Genomic DNA, 21,332 nt, shown 5'->3' on the forward strand with positions numbered 1-21,332 from the left:
TAATTGGATTGCTCAAACTTTTCCTGCGAGTCCAGCCACGGTGGGAAGATCCGAAAGTCGCGTCAGAGGCCCGCGTCCAAAAGAAACTTGGCAAACGACGAGGCAAGTGGGCTTCTTGATTCTCCCTCCTCTCACATCGTGGGATAAAAGGGGCGTCGGAAGCCACAAAACCCAGCCTCACAACGCGGAATCAGGAAGGGGGGGGGAGTGACCCGTTCAGACGACCATTCATTCCGACTTAATCGACGGGCTGGGAAAAGAAGAGGGCGGATCTTCGATCTCCGTTCAAACACACAGACAGACAGACAGACACACAAACACACACACACCGACGTCCGCAACCCGAGAGGTTATATAGCCGCGGGACGGTGCAGCGGGCAAGCCGAGTTGCTTCCCGGGCATCGCAGGGGAAGCAACGGACAACATTCCAGCGAGGGTCTCCGCTGCTGCAGCATCTCCACGTCCCGGGTCAGCCCGCCCGGCGAAGAAGTTGACTGACTTTTGGCTGAGTTGGGCGCTCGAAGTGGCGCCGGGGATGAATGGCGTGCGGGTAGCCATGCTGGGCAGCGAAGGGACGGGCAAATCCGGTAAGGCGCTAAGGCAGGTGGCTTCGGAGCGGCGCTTCTGGCGGGCAGGCGGGCGGGTTTGGTGGCTATGGAAAGGGGATCGTTACGCTCACACGTACACGCGCGATCACGGGAATCGCACCCTCTGTCTGAGTGAGCACCATAAGGAGCTGGTGAAAAATAACAGAATAACAGTTAGACGGGACCTTGGAGATCTTCTAGTCCAACCCCCTGCTCAGGCAGAAAACCCTGTCATTTCAGACTATTCCTAGGACGTTTTCAGAGTAATAGAATAACAGAATTAGAAGGGACCTTAGGGATCTTCTAGTCCAACCCCCTGCTCAGGCAGGAAACCCCATTTCAGACAAAAAAAATTGGTTGTCCAATCTCTTCTTAAAAACTTCCAGTGTTGGAGCATCAACAACTTCTGGTGGCTGGTCATTTCAGAGATTACCTGTTAAGAAATTTCTCCTCTGCTCTATGTTGCCTCTCCTTGATTAGCTTCCATCCATTGCTGCTTGTCCTGCCCTCAAGTGCTTTGGAGAATAGCTTGACTCCCTTCCTCTTTGAGGTAGTCCTTTGAGTTGAGCTTCTCTCAACTCTTGCAAAAATACGGATGACCACCAGATGGCGGAGGAAGACCCACACTGAATTTATCTGTTGGCTGTACCTGTAGCCCAGATAGAGTAGTCCTTATTCCTGACGCCTGCATGGAGACTTTTCTTAGCAAGCTTATTGATATTCTTTGCATGTCCTAATTTTGGGGAGGATTTCCTCACTTCCCAGGCCTATGGTTTCCTAGTGGTCCCTCATCCAAGTACTAACCTGCCGTGTGGAGCTCTCGTCTCACAACCAGGAGGTTGTGAGTTTGATCCTAGGTAGGGTCTCCTTCTTGGTCAGGGGAGCTGGACTAGATGACCTGCAAGGTCCCTTCCAAATCTGTTAACCAGTTCAGCATGTTTTTGGAGACCATCCAAATCAGCTGGATGTTGACCAACTCCAATGGCACCTGATGGTAACAAGCCATCCCAAATTTTACCAAATATATTTGCTATTACAGATGAATAGTAAATTGCAGCCAGTTGTGTGTCTGATATACTCTGAGATAGATAGATAGATGATAGATAGATAGATAGATAGATAGATAGATAGATAGATAGATGATAGATAGATAGATAGATAGATAGATAGATAGATAGATAGATAGATAGATAGATAGATAGATAGATAGATTAGATTCAATTGTGTCTGATTCTGCCAGAGACTGCCTGGGCAAATCCCTACAGATTTTTTGGCAAGGTTATTCAGAAGTGGTTTGCCATTGCCTCCTTCCTAGGGCTGAGAGAGAGTGACTGGCCCACGTCCTAGCTGGTTCCGTGCCCAAAGTGAAACTAGAACTCAGGTTTCCCCATCTCTAGCCTTAACCATTACACCAAACTGCCTCCCAGCTATTGGTTTACCTGTTGCAAATTCATTTTCCAGCCCTTGAAATACATTCAGCTGATGCAGCAAAAGTATTTTGATAATAGGTTCATACTATTCTTTTTTTTTTTAAAAAAATAACTTTTTGGAGTTGCAAATTGCAGCTTATTAATGTAGAATGGGATTCCACTTTTTATTTAAAAAAATCCTCCAACTTGAGATGCAATTCATGAAACCTCTAAGACATTGCCATAAAGAAGAGAGAGTCAAAGCACCTGAGGGTAGAACAAGAAGCAATGGGTGGAAACTAATCAGGGAGAGAAACTTAGAACTAAGGAGAAATTTCCTGACAGTTAGAACAATCAATCAGTGGAATAACTTGCCTCCAGAAGTGTAAATGCTCAACACTGGAAATCTTTAAGAAGTGATTGAACAATCATTTGTTTGAAGTGGTGTAGGGTTTCCTGCCTAAGCAAGGGGTTGGAGTAGAAGACCTCCAAGGTCCCTTCCAACTCTGTTCTTCTGAAAATGTTCTAGGAATCGAAAAAAGTGTTGACTTCCAACTCGCTCTGTTGCAGTAGAATAAAGCAAGTAACATCAAACCTCAACTTTTTATTTTTCCAAAACAATATAAACTAGCCATTTCTATGACAACAAATCAACAAATCTCTCTCCCCCTCACTTTTCTTTCCCCTTTTCCTCCTCCCTGCTTTCTCCTATTATTTGCTTTCATATTTTTGTATTTTATAGTTTATTCTATAATCTAATAAAATGGGGAAATGTTCTAGAAATAGTATCTTAGTAAGTATGGTTGTCAATATTTCTCCAGGGCTCCTCTCTTTTTCACAATTCTTTAGTATCTTATTTAGATACTAGTGTAAAGTTTAAGTAGAGATGATTGCATAAATGTCTACCTGCTTGACCTGTTTGTCCTTGAAGAGTTACAAGCTGTATCATCAATCTCTTTCCTCTTTTCCAACCTGCTAATCTATTGCATTCCAGTTTTTCTACTGTAGAGTAGTTTCCTGAACCTTAACGAGCAAATTATATTTTCCAGTCTATTATTCACTTGTATGACACAACAAAGTATATGATGATGTAATTATTGCAAGTGATAAAAATGTATTCAAATGATATACATTTGGATTTAACAGACAATTGGATTTAACAGACATTCCTTTCTCTGGAAAGTTAAAGTTTTATCGGAAAATAACTAAGTTGTATTACTCTTGGCATTTCCATTTTCCCAATCCATAATTCTACTAACCTAGTGAAAGAAGCAATGAAATTTAGTTTAGAACCAATGATTGAAATATCCATCAACAAATCTGGTGCAAAACTGCTTTTTACCATGGTAAGTGGAGGTTGAGAATATTTACTAAAGATCACATTGTAAGTTATAGTGAGAGAAAAGCTGTTAATGTCTCAATTTTGCATAATGCTAGACTGTGGTTTATATTTAGGTTATAATGCACAGAGCTATAGATTAGATTATGATGTGATAAATGAATGAGATTATTATGAGTTATTTGACAAAACGTGGTTAAAATTCAGGATCATTTTTAGGATTTAATTCTAAATTTAGAAGTCCTTTGGGCTTTCACAATCATGCTAAATACCAGAATGATGAGTTTTTGGTTTGGACTTAGCAAAATATATGAACAAGCCAATGTGCTTTGTGCAACATGGTTTAAGTCATAACCCATGTGCAGGGAACCTTGATGGTCTCTCTGATCATGGTTAGAATAAATGATGGCTTAGAGCAAAACATAAAACCTGCAACAGCCTTCCTTCTAATTTTAGGTTTTACTTCTAAGGTTCCAATTTTGGATGAAATGCAATTCTGCTCTAGTATAGCTTGTAATAAGCCCAAGGCATAACTTAAAGATACATGATGCAACAATCATATCTGAAATCTGATCCAGGTGAAAGATTGGGTAGGTGTTCTTGCATCCTGGAAGATAAGCAAGAGAGAGATAATCTCAAAAAAAACAGATGTTCAGCTGGGTATTACCCATAATGGAAAATATAATTCCCGATCGCTATCTTTTTCGGCTTTTCCAACCTTCTTTTCAGTTGTTTCTATGCAAAACTATGTTAACAATAGCCATCTTCACACAACCTGTTAGATCACACAGGCCATTTAATATGGCTGTGCAGATTCTTTTAAAAAATCCATATAATAGCAGTAGCACTTAGACATGTATCACTTCATAGTGCTTTACAGCCCTCTCTAAGTGGTTTGCAAAGTCAGCATATGAACTCTAACAATGTGAGTCCTCATTTTACTGACCTCTGAAAGATGGAAGGCTGGAGTGAAGCTTGATCTGGTCAGGATCGAACTCCTTGCAGTGGGCAGAGTTAGCCGACAATATTGCAATCTAACTATTGTGCCACCACGGCTATATAAACATAGGCACTATATAAATATAACCACTATAAGTGACTGTCCTATGGAGAATTGTGCTGTGTAAACATGGGAGTAATTGCCATCATCTGCTTGGGATTTGGTATGTCTTCGCCTTCTTTCCATTTGCCCTTCACAACAGGGGTTGAGGAACAGCATGCAATGGATAGTAGGAAAGACTGGCCTTCATAGTGTAGGTAGTCCTCAATTTACAACTCCAATTGGGGACCAGAATGTCTGTTGCTAAGCAATGTGGTTGTTAAATGAGTCGTAACCAATTTTGCAACCTTATCTGCCAGGGTTGTTAAGGAGACGACTGCAATTGTTAAAGGAATCTGTTGAGTTGGTTGTTAAGCAAATCTGGATTCCCCCATCGAGTGTGCTTGCTGAGCCACAATGGTGCAGTGGTTAGAGTGCAGTACTGCAGGCTATTTCTGCTGACTGCTGGCTGCCTGCAATTCGGCAGTTCAAATCTCACCAGGCTCAAGGTTGACTCAGCCTTCCATCTTTCCGAGGTGGATAAAACGAGGACCCAGATTGTTGGGGGCCATAGGCTGACTCTGTAAACCACTTAGAGAGGGCTGTAAAGCACTCTGAAGCGGTATATAAGTCTTAAGTGCTATTTTTATTTAGCCCCTGGAAAGATTTGAAATAGTAATCATGTGACCCTCAGGATGCTGCAGTCTTTGTAAATACATGCTAGTTGTCAAACACTTGCATTTTGATCATGTGGCTGCAGGGATGCTACAACAGTCATAAGTGCAAGGACCAGTGATAAGTCACTTTTTTTCAGAGCTGTTGTTACCTTTGAATAGTCATTAAATGAATGGTCATAAGTCAAGGACTAGTTGTTATATAGCTGAGGTGGTTCAGTAGGTCCTAATGTCAGCTCAGCAACAAAAGAGAAACTATCCCTTTTATGTTTTATTGGTATGCAATATTAAGGGCAACACAATGTATAGCTACAACAAATAGGTTACATCTCTGCAATCCAAGTGGTCTCATCAGTGTTTACTCAAACAAACTACATTACATAATTCATATGACATCTGGAAGAAACAACAACATGACCACTAGACTGGCAGGTTAAAAAAAAAGCTTTCTATATTTCTTTCCTGCCATCTAGCTGTAATACTGATATTTGCAGTGCAGAAGTATAGAAGACTTTTTCCTGGGTGATAGATAGATAGATAGATAGATAGATAGATGATAGATAGATAGATAGATAGATAGATAGATAGATAGATAGATAGATAGATAGATGATGGATGAATGGATGGATGGATGGATGGATGGATAGATAGATAGATATGATAGATAGATAGATAGATAGATAGATAGATAGATAGATAGATAGATAGATAGATAGATAGATAGATAGATAGATAGATAGATAGGCAGGCTGGTAGCAGGACCCAAAATCCAGGTTTCATTGTATATACCTAGGAGGAAAAAAGGCAGCAATCTGGAGATATTCTCTTTGGAAAATCATGCCTTCAAAATTAGAGATAGTGGATAGTTTGAATTGTTGCTTGGTTCCACACCCCCCCCCCCCCATCAGCATTTTTTCTGTGCCTCTTTGCTGCCATCTAGCGATTATACATTTGCCTGAAGTTGGGTAGGGTTTCCTGCCTGAGCAAGGGGTTGGACTAGAAGACCTCCAAGGTCCCTTCCAAACTCTGTTATTCTAACAAACCGTTGGATGCAATTCATGAAACCTCTAAGACATTGCCATAAAGAAGAAGTTTGAAGTTTGAAGTTTTATTTTATTTCTATGCCGCCCTATTCCCTATAGGGACTCAGGGCGGCGAACAACTCAAACGGGAAAGGGAACATACAAATACGAGACAGGCAATTAAAATAACCAACAACCACACCTGTCAAGAGGGGAAGGGAGCTCATCAACCCCAGGCCTGCCGACACAGCCAGGTTTTGACGGCTTTTCGGAAGGCCAGGAGAGAGGTGAGGGTCCGAATCTCTGCGGGGAGTTCGTTCCAAAGGGCCGGAGCTGCAAATTAGATGGAGTCAAAACACCTGAGGGGTAGGACAAGAAGCAATGGGTGGAAACTAATCAAGGAGAGCAACAACTTAGAACTAAGGAGAAATTTCCTGACAGAACAATTAATCAGTGGAACAACCTGCCCCCAGAAGTTTGAAACTTCCAATGCTCCAACACTGGAAGTTTTAAAGATGATGTTGGATAACCATTTGTCTGAAGTTGGATAGGGTTTCCCGCCTAAGCAAGGGCTTGGACTAGAAGACCTCCAAGGTCCCTTCCAACTCTGTTATTCTGTTATTCTGAAAGTGTTCTAGGGATAGAAAAAGCGTTGACTTCCAACTCGCTCTGTTGCAGTAGAATAAAGCAAATAACAGCTTTTTACTTTTCCAAAACAATATAAACTAGCCATTTCTATGACAACAAATCAACACATCTCTCTCCCCTCCTCACTTTTCTTTCCCCTTTTCCTCCTCCCCACTTTCTCCTATTATTTGCTTTCATATTTTTGTATTTTATATTCTATAATATAATAAAATGGGGAAATGTTCTAGGAATAGTATCTTAGTAAGTATGGTTGTCAACGTGTCTCCAGGGCTCCTCTCAATTCTTTAGTATCTTATTTAGATACTAGTGTAAAGTTTAAGTAGAGATGATTGCATAAATGGTTACCTGCTTGACCTGTTTGCGATTATACATATGATTGCAGTCCAGTTTGGGCAGCCCGAATATGCTTGAATAAATAAATTGTGGTAAAATAATAGCCAAGTACAGTGGGTGAAGCCAGACATTGCTCTTGTAGTGCTCCTGTTTAGAAAGTCTTCGGTGAAGTAGGAATGATCACATTCACATAAATACACCTTAACATTCGAGGCTCTGTTCATTTCTCCATCTCTGGCATCAAGAGTTGATTCCTGGTTTACATCTTGGGACCTAAATAAGCCTTTCATTGCACTGGCCAATTAAATTGGGAAACTAAAACAATATACTATTTTCAGAACAGAGGTAAAGTAAGAGTAGAAAGGACTGTGCATCTTGTCTGCTATATATAGGTTTGTAGCCTGACTCGTAATCCAATTATTAGCTGGTGTAGAAAGTTACCCCCACCCCCACCCCTCCTAGAAGAATGAACTATTTTAGGCAATTTTAAAAAGGCAGGATAAAATATTTTCCCTAAAAGAGCAATAAAAATCTTAAGGGAAACAGAAACTCAGAGCTTCAGCTCCCTGCCCCCAGCAGATATGTTGGTGCACATTAAGAGAAACTGGGCCAGTCTATCTACAAAACAATTAGACCTTCAGCTCCAGGGTGATGGGATTAAGACATGACCCCCTCAGGATATAATAGGATTGGCCCTTTATTCATCTAGCAGTAGGGCTCACTGCATTGCGAAATCACCTGGGGATATTACATCAGCCCAAGGTTCCACCAAACTTGATTCAGACAAACATGATTCCACATGGGAGTCTGCCTACAGCCAATAGAATACATGCTCTTGCCCCAGGAACAGGAAGCTCAAGTTTCCTCCCAATCAGCTGGGACTCGGGAGGCAGAGAAAAGATGGAGGCGGGGCCAGTCAGAGGTGGTATTTACCAGTTCTCTGAACCACTCAAAATTATCACTACTGGTTCTCCAGAATGGGTCAGAACCTGCTAAATAACACCGCTGCCCTCTACCCATCTAACATCAGGGCTCACTGCATTTCAAAATTTCCTAAGGACATTGCATCACCCAGCAAGGTTCAGCCAAACTTATCTCAGCTATGACTCCTGCATAGTCCCATGGGAATCTGAGAACCAATAGAATATATTTCTTGCACAGGAACAGGAGGCTCAAGTTCAAAGTCGAAGAGAGAGTATAAATGCCTCTCACTCTCCACTCCATGTGGTCAGCTGCCCAGGACCTCAAACCCATGTGATCATGTTCACCAATAAACCATCTTTCCAATCAGCCTCCATGTTTCCAGTGTCTTTCTCCCCACTTGGAACTGAACCAGATGGATATTTCTTCCAACACTGGGTACGCCTGAGAGAGAGAGAGAGAAAAGGCTAAAATCCAGAGAGATTTTCTTTAGAAAAAAGCAGCCCTCCCATGGCCCCTTTACTTTGTCTTTTCAGCTCTTACGGTGCGCTTTCTGACGAAGCGTTTCATTGGAGAATATGCCTCCGATTCTGGTAAGTTTCCACTCACTTTGAATCTTCCTTGCATTTTATTTACACTCACATGATCTAGATCTTACTGCTGGTAATGGAAGGGGTATGTGTGTATGTGTCATTTTAGAAATAGGGCACATAATAAATGTTGTGAGCTCTGTGATTTCAAGAAAAACACAAAGATATTATGTGACTTTTTGGGGGGCCTGAAGATTAACATTTATTTTTCAGATTGAGGCAGGGAATGGGTAGCAATAGATTGATTCATCATTGTTAAATTGCCTTGGGATGTATAAATGATGGTTGCCTTACCCAGTCTGTTTATTCCTCTTTTTTTCCCCCTCACAGAATGCATTTATACAAAACATTTGTATCTGGATGGAAAACAAATTAACTTGGAAATATATGATCCTTGTTCCCAAGTAAGTTGGAAAACTGGACAATGAACACACATAACAAACACTCCTTCCTCCTCCTATTTTTTTCTGCAAATGATGGGTTGGGTTGTGAAAAAGTAATTGGCCCAATGTCACTTAGCCGGCTTTTAGGTCTAAGGCAAGATTAGAACTCACAGTCTCATTGTGATTGGCTCAAAGTCATCCAGCCTGGTTTTCATGCCCTAAGGCGGGATTAGAACTCACTGTCTTCTGGTGATTGGCCCAAAGTTATCCAGTTGGCTTTCATGCCTAGGGAGGGACTAAAACTCACTGTCTCCTGCTGATTGGCCCAAGGTCTTCCAGTCGACTTTCGTGCCTAAAGCAGGACTGGAAATAGATAGCAGAAGGAATTCAATGCCACAGGTTGCTGAGAAGGGAGACATTTACCCAGTAACCTTAGATGATGATTAAAACAGAATTAAGCCTGTTCCCGAGACCAGCTGTGTTTCAAAGTGCCTTTAAGATCTTTTAGATTACTCATATGACAATATCTGGAATGAAGGTTTGATTTAGTAAAGCAGAGAATTCAACTAAATTGCATTTTTTTTAAAAACAGATACAGGTTGTGTAATTTGCTTCAGAAATAGAAGTTAGAAAGGAGGATATATAAAAAGAGTAAATGTTAATGTGGAGAGAATTTAAAGATGACGATGTTATGTATTGTTGTTATACTATTATATAGTTATATTATTAATACTATTGTGATGAATATAACAACAAATATGTGGATTATGACTGTACAAATAACTCTACCTAGATCACACACTGTTTGATGGAAATGGAAAGTAATATAAATTAAAGAAATAAAACATTTAAAAAAACAAAAAAAATACCCTTCTCATCTGGAAAAAAAATATATTCCGGCATAATTACAGCGGGAATTAATTTCATTCTGTCTATATAACCCAACCCTTTGAAATCCCAAAGTGTTGGATTAGGGACAGCTCAGGAGTGGGTTCCTACCGGTTCAGACCGGTTCTGCGGAACCAGTAGTGGTTTGCAGCCTGGGTCGCTGGAACCAGCAGCAACCGAGGCCTGCCATGCCACCGAACCATAGGTGCTGCCATCTTGTTTTTTGCTTCTGCACATGGACAGAACAATTTTTATTGCACTGCACATGCGCACGCTGTACGCCCACGAGCAAACTGGCAGTAGTGCCTGCTGCAACCTACCCCTGGGACAGTTCCTCCAGGAGAGAATCTATGTACGTGGTTCCTATGTGTTGATACCAAGATCAGTTGTGTTTCTATTAAGCTCAAGCAGGCTCTTCTCCAACCGAAAACACAGTATAAACTGCTTGCCTTTTTTTCCCTTCCAGCCTCGACCAGGGAAATTGTTACTTGCAGATGAACTCCAATGGGCAGATGGATTTGTCGTGGTCTATGACATCAGTGACAGAACTTCATTTATGTTTGCAAAAGCGTTGCTGTACAGGATCCGCGAGTGTCATGGAGGAGCTTGCAAAAGGCAAGTTTGCTAGCGACCGTGAGTAGGAAAGCTGAAAGCTTGGTGTGGCTCATAAGGTCGACTCGCAAAGCATCCCTGGCCTGCTTGCTTTCTTGCTAGGGAATTTTAACCTCAAGTATTTTGTGGAGAGGTAGACCTTCTCCCGCAACTGGAATGGTCATTGCGGAACTCGGTGTTTGTCTGCCTGTTCCTTATAGGTTTGTGCCGCTTTAGCTAGCACTTTTTTGACATTCTCCCAGGTTGCTTTCAGTGTTGATTCTAGGTCCAGTCGGTCAAGCTGACTGAGGAGGGGGGAATCCCTTGGATACTCAGGCATTGGGACGAAGTCCGTGCCACTCACCACCCTGTTTCCCTGAAAATAAGACCTCCCTGTATAATAAGCCCAATTGGGCTTTTGAGCACGTGTGCTAAAATAAGCCCTCCCTTGAAAATAAGCCCTCTCTGAAAATATTGCAACACAGCAGCAGCCATGAGGTGACCACGCTCGCCGCCTCCTGCACCTCAAAAATGATAAGTCCTCCCCAAAAATAAGGCAAAGTGCTTATTTTGGGGCTCAAAAGAAAATAAAATCCTGTCTTATTTTCAGGGAAACATGATACTTTGAATGGAGTTAGTTTTGTGCTACTGTGAACAGCATTATTATACACTACTTCAGTGAAAGGCAGAAGGTCTGCCCAATTGGACTGCTGATAGTTCATGTAGCACCTGAGGTACTGCTCTACCATAGCTTTCAGTCTCTCTTCCCCCTCATCGGTGCTTGGATGAAAGGCTAAGCTAAGGCACTGGGATGACCCAATGGATTGCAGGAATTCCCTCCAGAACTTAGCCATGAACTGGACCCCTCTGTCTGGGGTAATGCTTCATGGTACTCCATGCAGGCAGTAGATGTGCTTCAGAAACAGTTTGGCCAACTGGTGGGCTGAGGGTAGGCCACTTCAGGGTATGAAGTGCGCCTGCTTGGAAAATAAGTCTATTACAATCCAGATCACTGTGTTCCCCCCCACTTTTCGGCAACTCCACTATAAATAGCAATAGCAGTTAGACTTATATACCGCTTCATAGGGCTTTCAGCCCTCTCTAAGCGGTTTACAGAGTCAGCATATCACCCCCACAGTCTGGGTCCTCATTTCACCCACCTCGGAAGGATGGAAGGCTGAGTCAGCCTTGAGCCGGTGAGATTAGAACCGCTGAACTGCAGATAACAGTCAGCTGAAGTGGCCTGCAGTACTGCACCCTAACCACTGCGCCCCCTCGGCTCCTAAAATCCATTGCTATCTCCTCCCATGGCCTCATTGGCTCTCTTACCGGTTGCAACAGTCCGAGTGGAGATGGGGCTAGATTCAGACTTGGTCCCTTTAAGTCAGGCGTGGGGAACTACAGGCCTTTTATGACTTGTGGACTTCGACTCCCAGAATTCCTGAGCCACCATGGCCATGGTTTCCCACCCCCTGTAAGGAAGCCCCAATAAAAACTAGGAACAATGAATCCAGTTGTTTGCCGTGTGTCTACTTAGTTTGATTCAGTCGGGCCTCTTTTTACACACAGACCTTCCAAATAGAAATTCTACATAGTTTAAAAACCAGTTTATTAGGGTCAGCTTATCTACAGCACTAGATCAAGCCACCTTGGAGTAGGTTTTATTGAACTGTGTGACATTTACAACTGTCAGCCCACTGACATTCAATCTCCGCTTTTAATTGCGGTGTGGGAAAGAAATTGCTAGTGTGAAGGATGATCCCCATCCAATAAAAGCAACTCTCCGATGACTGGTTATTTTTCCACAACCTTTGTCTTCATATATGTGAATCTGTCACCATCAATAGTCCAACGTGAAAACTTTGCGGCTGTTCACCTTCCGGAGAAAATGGCCAGCGGTTGCTCACATTTCACTCTCCTCACTTTAAAAGCAAACAAAAACACCAGGGATCAATCAGGAGTCTAATAGAAACATTTAAGAATTTTGCCCAAACGGTTCCCCAAACATTTCTTTTGAAATCAAAACAATTCCATCTTTGCTGATTTTTAACCTAGGCACTGCACATTGAATATGATATAAATGGAAAACATTTTTTTGAAAAGAGAAGTGTATGAATTACCATATTTTTCGGAGTATAAGATGCACTTTTTTTCCTCAAAAAAGAGGCAGAAAATCTGGGTGCGTCTTATACACTGAATACAGCAGTTTTTGCCTCCCCAAACCCCGCCCTCTTCACCAAAATGGCCGTGCATAGCCTTATGGAGGCTTTCAGAGACCTTCTGGGGGCTGGGGAGGGCAGAAATGAGCAAACAATGGGTCGTTTGTTGCTCACTTTCGCCCCCCCCCCCAACTCCCAGGAGCACTCTACAAGCCTCCTAAAGGCTATCCATGCCCTTTTTTTTTGACAAAAATGGTCCTGTTTTTGCAAAAAATTGGGCTGTTTTTTGCTCAATTTTGCCCCTCCCCCCAATCTCCAGGAGCACTCTGCAAGCCTCCTAAAGGCTATACATGCTCTTTTTTAAAAAAAAAAAAAATGGGCCCGTTTTCACAAAAAAAACAGGCTGTTTTTGGAACGTTTGCAGAGTACAAAAACTTTAAAAAAAATTTGCCTCTTCAAAACCTTGGTGCGTCTTATACTCTGGTACGTCTTATACTCTGAAAAATACAGTACATAGATGAGCTCAATTGGGAATGTCTATCAGTATAAAAACACAGTTGTATGTCTCCCTTCTATCATTTAATGTTGTCATCTGGGAGGACCAAGGATTTACACCTTCTCTGTAGTGGTATCTGCCTTATGGAACAGCCTCCCTTTTGAGAGTTGGAAAGCTTCTACTCTATTTGCCACCTCTCTCTCTCCCTCTCCCCCCTCTCTCATCTCAATTGTCTGTCTATCATCTGTCTTTCTCTTTGTTTGTCTTTCCCTCTATCCATGTACCTACCTACCTACCTACCAGGGGTGGGTTTCTCGCCCCGTTCCAACCGGTTCGGTTGGAACGGGGCCGGCGGCGTCCTCGCGCACGCGTGTGGCACGCGCGTGCATGCACGTGGCGCATGCAAGCGTACTAGCGTCTGTGTGATGCTCCAGCTGCTCCTGGAGGATCGTGCAGGCGCTGTATGTGTCCTGCGCATGCGTGGAAGCGCAGAACTCGTCAAAACCGGGTAAAGAGCGCGCGCAGGTGGGCCCTTCGCCCGTTCCCGGAAGTTACTTACTTCCGGGTTCGCCGACCAACCGGTTCTCAGGGACCGCCGCGAACCGGTTGAAACCCACCCCTGCTACCCACCCACCCACCCACCCACCTTCCATCTCTCTCTCTTTCTCTCTGTCTCTATATCTATATAATGCCTTCGATTTTATGAGAATTGAATTTGTATCTTTTAATATATTTACTATTTTGATGCCCAAGATTGGATTGTACAGGTAGTACTCAGGATATGGCCTGGCTGTCATGGTTGTAAAACAGCATGGTTGTTAAACGAACCGGTGATTCACTATAGCTGCAATTGTGCTGAAAACTGAATGTAAATAACAGTTTTTGGCAAAATCACATGGTTAATGGAAACTACAAACAGCCATAAATATGGCCCAGTTATGGAGTGCCTGAAGTGCTGTCATGGTACCACAGGGATTATAGATAAAGATAGGGCCATTGAAACTTTGAACAGTCGCTAAGTGACTAGTTGTAAGTTGAGAACTACCTGTATAAGATGGTATTTTAATATAAACAATTTAACTACCGTATTTTTTGGAGTATAAGACACACCTTTTTCCCCTCAAAAAAGAGGCTGAAAATCTGGGTGCGTCTTATACACTGAATACAGCATTTTTTGCCTCTCGAAACCCTGCCCCCTTCACCAAAATGTCCGTGCAGAGCCTTTAGGAGGCTTTCAGAGAGCTCCTGGGAGCTGGGGAGGGCAGAAATGAGTGAAAAGTGGCCCATTTTTTGCTCATTTCCCTCCCCCAGCCCTCAGGAGTACTCTATAAGCCTCCTAAAGGCTATGCATGCCATTTTTTTTGACAAAAATGGGCCCATTTTCATGAAAAATGGACTTTTTTTTGCTCATTTTCGGGGGGGGAATCCCCTAGAAGTACTCTGCAACCTCCTAAAGGCCATTCATGCATTTTTTTGGGGGGAAAGGGGCCAATTTTCACAAAAAGAGGCTGTTTTTGGGAGGTTTGCAGAGTGCAAAAACTTTTTTAAAAAAATTGCCTCTTCAAAACCTTGGTGTGTCTTATACTCCAGTGAGTCTTATACTCAGGAAAAAATATATGGTAAATAAAAATGTATTCCCTCTTGTACAAGTTCCATAAGGAAGTGATCTAACGTTTTAAAAACACTTAACAGAAGTAAATGATCTAAGCAGAAGAAAGATCTTTGTTTATCACGTTTCTTTTTCTCAACTTGCTTTGTCCAGAACACCAGAGTGCACCGTGGTTTTGGTTGGGAACAAGCAAGATTTGTGCCACGTACGAGAAGTCACTTGGGATGAAGGACAGCATTTGGCCCTGGATTACAGATGCCAGTTTTGTGAACTATCCGCTGCAGAACAATGCCAAGAAGTAGGAACGATGTTCAGCCAAGCTTTGAAAAGCCTCATGGCTCATCCCAAGGGGAAGGAGAAGAGACGGCCCAGCGGCTCAAAATCCATGGCCAAACTGATCAATAACATGTTCGGAAAGAGGAGGAAGTCTGTCTAGTGAGAGGCCCACCAGAAACGGGCAGGGAGCCAAGACACTGTCTCTCACACATATATGCACACCAGTGGTGGGATTCAGCCAGTTCACACCTATCCGGGAGAACCGGTTCTTAACTTTCTAAGCAGTCCGGAGAACCGGTTGTTGGAAGAAATCTCATTTTGTTTCCCCCCCCCCCCCACACACATACACACTTTACAGAGCTAATCCTGTAAAGAAGGCAGGAAGGAAACATTCTGGTATTGTTTCTAGCCTAATCTTTATTACCCTGCTTACAGAAATTGCCTCTCGGGTTAACCCTTGTTACATTGTAACAGCTAAGGCGAAGCGCCCATCGACCTGAGTGACGTTGAGTCGGCCACGCCCACCCATTCACATGACCACTGATCCCCGCCTAGCTAGCTGGTCATCAAGGCAGAGAACCGGTTGTTAAATTATTTGAATCCCACCACTGATGCACACGCATGCACAAAGGATCTAGTTCACACGAAGATCTTAGCATGTCACCCAAGGAAGTCACGGAAATGATTGCCGTATTCCCACCCAGCATGGCAAAAATCATCACTTAAATCTAGCCCTTTGATAACTCTTCTGGGAATATAAGTTTTTTTTTTTTATAGCAGCAGATCAACCTTAGAACATACTAAAGTTCTGTATATGGTTATTAAGGAATGAACTGCAAGTTCATCGCTAATAATCTTAACTGAATCCAGGCAGGAAATATGAGTAAGGGCCAGGAGAACGATGTGGTATGGTGCCTTTATCGGTGTTCCCATGCTTAGCCATTTTTAAGACATATGGACTTCAACTCCCAGAATACCCCAATGCTGGCTGGGATATTCTGGGAATTGAAGTCCACATATCTTCAAAATGGCTAAGCGTGGGAAACATTGGTCTAAATCAATTATGGTGTTGATTTCAACAACAACAAAACTCTTTTGTTGATGTGAAAGAGAGGCTGTCCACAATTTACATTGGGAAAGGACTACCCAAGACATCACCAAGGTCTCTAACCAAGCAGGAGGGAAGGAAAATGTTGAACTATTAGCATCTTTTCCAGAAGTGACATTAAACTCATATCAATTTAAGCATGTGCTTTCCTGGCTACAGCTCCTTTCCTTAGCTTGGAACAAACTTAGGGAAAGATTAAAATCTGATTGAAGTCATCTCAGATCATTCCTTTTGCCAGCTTTTGTCTGCTATCAACCAGTGTTCCTTTCTAATATATTTTAGTGTCTTTTAAATTACTTAAGTGCAGAGTCAGGGGCTTCTTGCTAAGGCTGGCCTTTCATTAAATTGTTGTGGCCCGCCAGTGGCCAGTAGATTCAGACAGTGAGGAGGTTGGGGAGGGACATGGTCCAGTCCTGGAGTCTGGGGAAGGCTCTGATGAGGGCTCTGTGTTGGAGGCAGAGAGGGAGCCAGAGCTGTATGCCAGTTATCAGCTGTCTTCAGAGTCAGACATCAGTGAGGCAGACAAATAGCTGGAGCCTGTTCCCAGTGTCTGTATGCACAGAGTTACCAGATGAAGGGAACAGCTAAAGAACAGATTGACTTGGAAGTAAGGCCACAGGTGGATGGTGAATGGCACCTCCCAGAGGAAATAAAAGAGCGAAAGGGGAGTGGAGTTTGCAGGAAATGATTAATTTGCTAAATTGGTTCATGACTCTCCGACACTGATATCGGCCTGTCAGGTCTCCAAGCCAGATAAGTTCTGTGACTCGAAATCCTCCCTTGAAAGACTTTGACACCAAGAGCAGATCAGAGGGATATGCAGCTGCCACATGATTCAAGCTGCTCTGCCCACACCATCATTAGTTCATCCCTGCTCCATCTCTGTCACCGACAGAGAAGGTTGGGTCCTAACAGTACTGACCCAACTCTGTGCCTATTGGATAGACTCTTCACCTTGCTATCTATTCTCAGGGTGTATCACTCCCAAAGCCCCATCAGGGGTGGGCTTCAAAAATTTCAGCAACAGGTTCTCTGCCCGGTGCTGGGTGGGTGTGGCCATGCTGGGTGTGGCCTAGTCAGGCTCCTGCACTTGAGGGGGGGGGCGTTTTCACCTTCCCTAGGCTCCAGAGGCTTTTTCTTGAGCCTCTAGGAGGGCAAAAACTGCTTCCCTCAGGCTCCAGAGGCCCTCCAGAGCAGTGGTGGGTTCTTACTGATTCGGACGAACTGGTAGTAGCTTGGTGCCCTGGATCACTGGAACCAGCTGTGACCCAGGCATGCCATGCCCCCAAACCACTTCTCCCGGCGGCGCCACAGGCAGCACCATCTTGTTTTTTTAGTTGCACTGCGCATGCAAATGCAGTGCATATCAAGCATGCACGCACACAGTGTGCTCCTCAGCAAACCGGCAGTACTCTCTGCTAGAACCCAGCCCTGCCCCAGAGACCAGAAACAGGCTCATTTCCGGCTTTCCAGAACTTCCAGGGGCTCTTTTTTTCCCCTCCGCGTGCCTCCACACAGGCCTTGCACTTACCTCGCATCCAAAACAGGCCACGTGGAGACTCCTGGGAGGAGAGGCCAGGGTGGGCGGGGCCAGCCAGAGGTGGGATTTGGAGGTTCTCTGAACTGGCCATAATCTTAGCTACGGGTTCTCCCAAACCGTGGCGAACCTGTAGCAGCCCACCCTTGAGCACCACCCTTAGCATGCTACTGTTGCTATGGTCTTCTTCCAAGAGGTGAGAGAGATGAATTGGTCCAAAGTCATTCAAATGGCTTCCTGCCTCAGCAAATCTAAAACATACATTCCCTCAGATTCTAGTTTTGTAGCTTTAACCTCTACACCAGTGGTTCTCAACCTGTGGGTCGGGACCCCTTTGGGGGTCGAACGACCCTTTCACAGGGGTCACCTAAGACCATCGGAAAACACATATTTTCGATGGTCTTAGGAACCGAGACGCCAATATTATGGTTGGGGGTCACTACAACATGAGGAACTGTATTAAAGGATCACAGCATTGGAAAGGTTGAGAACCACTGACCTACACAAAACAGTTTCTCACTGCTTAAGAACATGCAATTGAAGCTGATAATTTTAGTGTCAGGCCTGGAAGCCATTTTGTTTTTTGCATTGGGCCTTCCGGCCTGCCACATTTAATGCTGAGGGAAATTGGGAGGGGAGATTATATGGAGTATGGGAGATATATAGTCAAAATAACATTCCTTTCTCAGAGAGTCAAGGACATCTTGCCCCTGCACCTGGGGGGGTATGACTAGGAGGCACTTCAAGCCTCTGAGTCTTTTGTTGGGGGTGTTACTTGGAACCGTAACATTCAGCTGGTGGGAGGGGATGTCTAGCCAAAGTTTTGAAGCAAACTTTATTTTAAAAAAATAATAAAACTAGCATAAAGGTATCCCGTCATCTCTTATTTCCAAAAGGAGTAAAGAAAATGTCTGCCTCCTGGCTTAAAGTTAACACCAGCCTCTTATTCTTGGAAGGAGTAAAATAAACTTTAGCCAAATGCCGGTCGCATCCAAAGGCAGTAATTTTCCTCTTTCTAAAAACAGAACACTTGACAAGCTGCTAACTATAACACACTTTTGGACAGACCCCCAGTCTTTTATCTTGTCCTTCTCAAAAAGAAAACGTTTTCATCAGCTGTTGATGGCGATTCACAGTTCACACATCATGCTGTTACGATTCCTTCCCTGCGTAAAACAGGAATATGCACTGGGAGCCATTCTATTCACTCAGCACTGAGACTCACATCTGCCATGTAAACAGAATAAAACTATTTCCTTATCATTTTAAAAAAATAATGTTTCATGTCTTTTAGAAGCCTGGATTTATTGATAGATGATGGTCCTTTGCACCAGCTGGGTAGCAGCTGTGATCTTTCCTGAGCTTGTCTCTTTGTGCAGAAGAATTTTGTAATTTGGTAATCGTTTGGTTTGACCTGGCTGTAACATAGACAATAATACAATGCAATGCAATGCAATGCAATGCAATGCAATGCAATGCAATGCAATGCAATACAATACAATACAATACAATACAATAATAATACAATACAATAATAATACAATACAATAATAATACAATACAATAATAATACAATACAATAATAATACAATACAATACAATAATACAATACAATACAATAGCAGAGTTGGAAGGGACCTTGGAGGTCTTCTAGTCTAAACTCCTGCCTAGGCAGGAAACCCTATACCATTTCAGACAAATGGCTATCAAACATCTTCTTAAAGACTTCCAGTGTTGGAGCATTCACAGCTTCTGGAGGCAAGCTGTTCCACTGATTAATTGTTCTAACTGTCAGGAAATTTCTCCTGAGTTCTAAGTTGCTTCTCTCCTTGATTAGTTTCCACCCATTGCTTCTTGTTCTATCCTCAAGTGCCTTGGAGAATAGCTTCCCTCCCTCTTCTTTGTGGCAACCCCTGAGATATTGGAAGACTGCTATCATGTCTCCCCTAGTCCTTCTTTTCATTAAACTAGACGTACCCAGTTCCTGCAACTGTTCTTCATATGTTTTAGTTTCAAGTCCCCTAAGAAGTCCATCCTTGGAAAATGTCTGCAACAGTGATGGCTAACTTTTTCTGGAGTGAGTGCCCAAAGTGCGTACGTGTGCAAATGCGTGTGCCTCTGTCTGAACCCCCAAAATGCAATGTATGTGTGGTCCCTGCACATGTGCCCCCACATGCGCCCCACCACTGCATGTGCATGCCCCCCACGTATGAGTGGCAGAGACCCAATGACCAGCCAGCCGGCAGGAGGTGTGCGCACATGTGTGGAGAAGCTGAACTAGGGTGACGGCTGGCGTGCCCACAGAGTGGGCACTGTGTGCCACCAGTGACACGCGTGCCATAGGTTCCCCAACACAGGTCTAGAAGTTGCAATTGGTATACAATGTGGCAGATCCACGGGTGCCCATAGAAAGGTGGTGGTGACCAGAATCCGCAAGTTGCTAACAATAGTGTTGTTGCTGAAGCTCTGGCAGTTTTGTATATGCATGCGACATTTCAAAATGTACAAAAAATGTACAAGCAGGAAGCCCTGTAACATTTCAGATGAATGGTTGTCCAACCAGACCACTGTCACTGTTCAGACGTATTAAAAACAACCCATGGCTCAGAGTACTGGAGGAGCCCAGTGTGAAAGTATACCCAGAGGTGTTCAGACCCCCCTCCTTACGGTGAGTCACGCTGACACAAGATTACTGCTAGACAATTTATTCACAGTAAAGTAACACACCGACAAGACTTTGGCAGCAACCCAGACTTCCACAGATAAGAAATACACACGAGAGCTTCTCCAGTTTTAGTATAATAGTTGTGTCCTGCAAATAGCCTCCTCCCAAATCTTTTCTTATATACTCTCTTGGGAGGAGCCTAATCACAACCACCTGGCCCCAATTATCTTCTGTATCTCCGTAGTTGCTGTTGGCGCTTATCTGCCCATCTTTGCCTGGTGTCTGAGACTAACTCCCTTTGCTCCACGCCACTGCTCCAGTGCCTGACGTCAGGGAAAAACTCCCTTTGGCTTTCACAGCTGCTCCATGCCTCAGGCGCCTCCTGGTGGCCAACCAGCCTCTCTGGTCCCTGCTCGGAGTCTGAACCCTGTCCAGGGTCCGCCACATCTTCCAGAGCCAACTCGTAGGGTCCCTCGCTATCGGAGTCTGTTTGCAGCTCCAACGGCTCCTGCTGGGCCACAACACTGAGGTATGTCAATGATGATGTTACCCAGTTGGGTGGTGAAACATCTGCAAGATGTTTGCTTTTTAATTGTTTTTATATTGAGTTTTAATCTTTGTAAGCCACCCAGAGTCACTGAGAGTCAGCTGGCCGGCCATATAAATTTTCCTAAACAAACAAACAAGAAGACATAGCAATAAACATCGAACTATCAACAGCCTTTCCCATTGCTGTTAAGACCAGAAGATATTCTGGGTTTTTTTGTGTGTTTTCTATGTAGTCAACAAAAATGAATTTTTAAGAAGGGAAGAAACAAAAGCAGAGTAGCTGCTTCCAATTTATATCAGCAAGAGGAGTGAGGTTATTTCTGCTTTTTTTAAATCGGCAGATGGCTATCCAGCTTGATGGTGGACACTTTATGCATAAGGTGAAGAACCAGAGGACATGACAGGTGCTGATTAGCTGCAAGGCAACAAGCAGGTGCACGCCAACTATTGACGCGCCCAGGGAAGTAGCCAAAAAGCATGGGTTATCAGATTATAACTTCATAATTTAA

General features: G+C 43.5%; 1 protein-coding gene across 1 annotated transcript; it reads left to right on the forward strand.

Annotated features, from left to right (window-relative positions):
• The first annotated feature begins 207 nt into the window (after positions 1–207).
• Positions 208–15,231, forward strand: RERGL (RERG like). Its single transcript, XM_032221813.1, has 5 exons — positions 208–587; positions 8,509–8,565; positions 8,893–8,966; positions 10,300–10,448; positions 14,842–15,231. The coding sequence occupies exons 1-5, from the start codon at positions 536–538 to the stop codon at positions 15,122–15,124; spliced, it is 615 nt and encodes a 204-aa protein (XP_032077704.1). The 5' UTR covers positions 208–535; the 3' UTR covers positions 15,125–15,231.
• The last annotated feature ends 6,101 nt before the right edge of the window (positions 15,232–21,332 follow it).

The sequence above is a fragment of the Thamnophis elegans genome, chromosome 7 (genome assembly GCF_009769535.1).
Source record: "Thamnophis elegans isolate rThaEle1 chromosome 7, rThaEle1.pri, whole genome shotgun sequence".
In the NCBI taxonomy this organism is placed as follows: domain Eukaryota; kingdom Metazoa; phylum Chordata; class Lepidosauria; order Squamata; family Colubridae; genus Thamnophis; species Thamnophis elegans.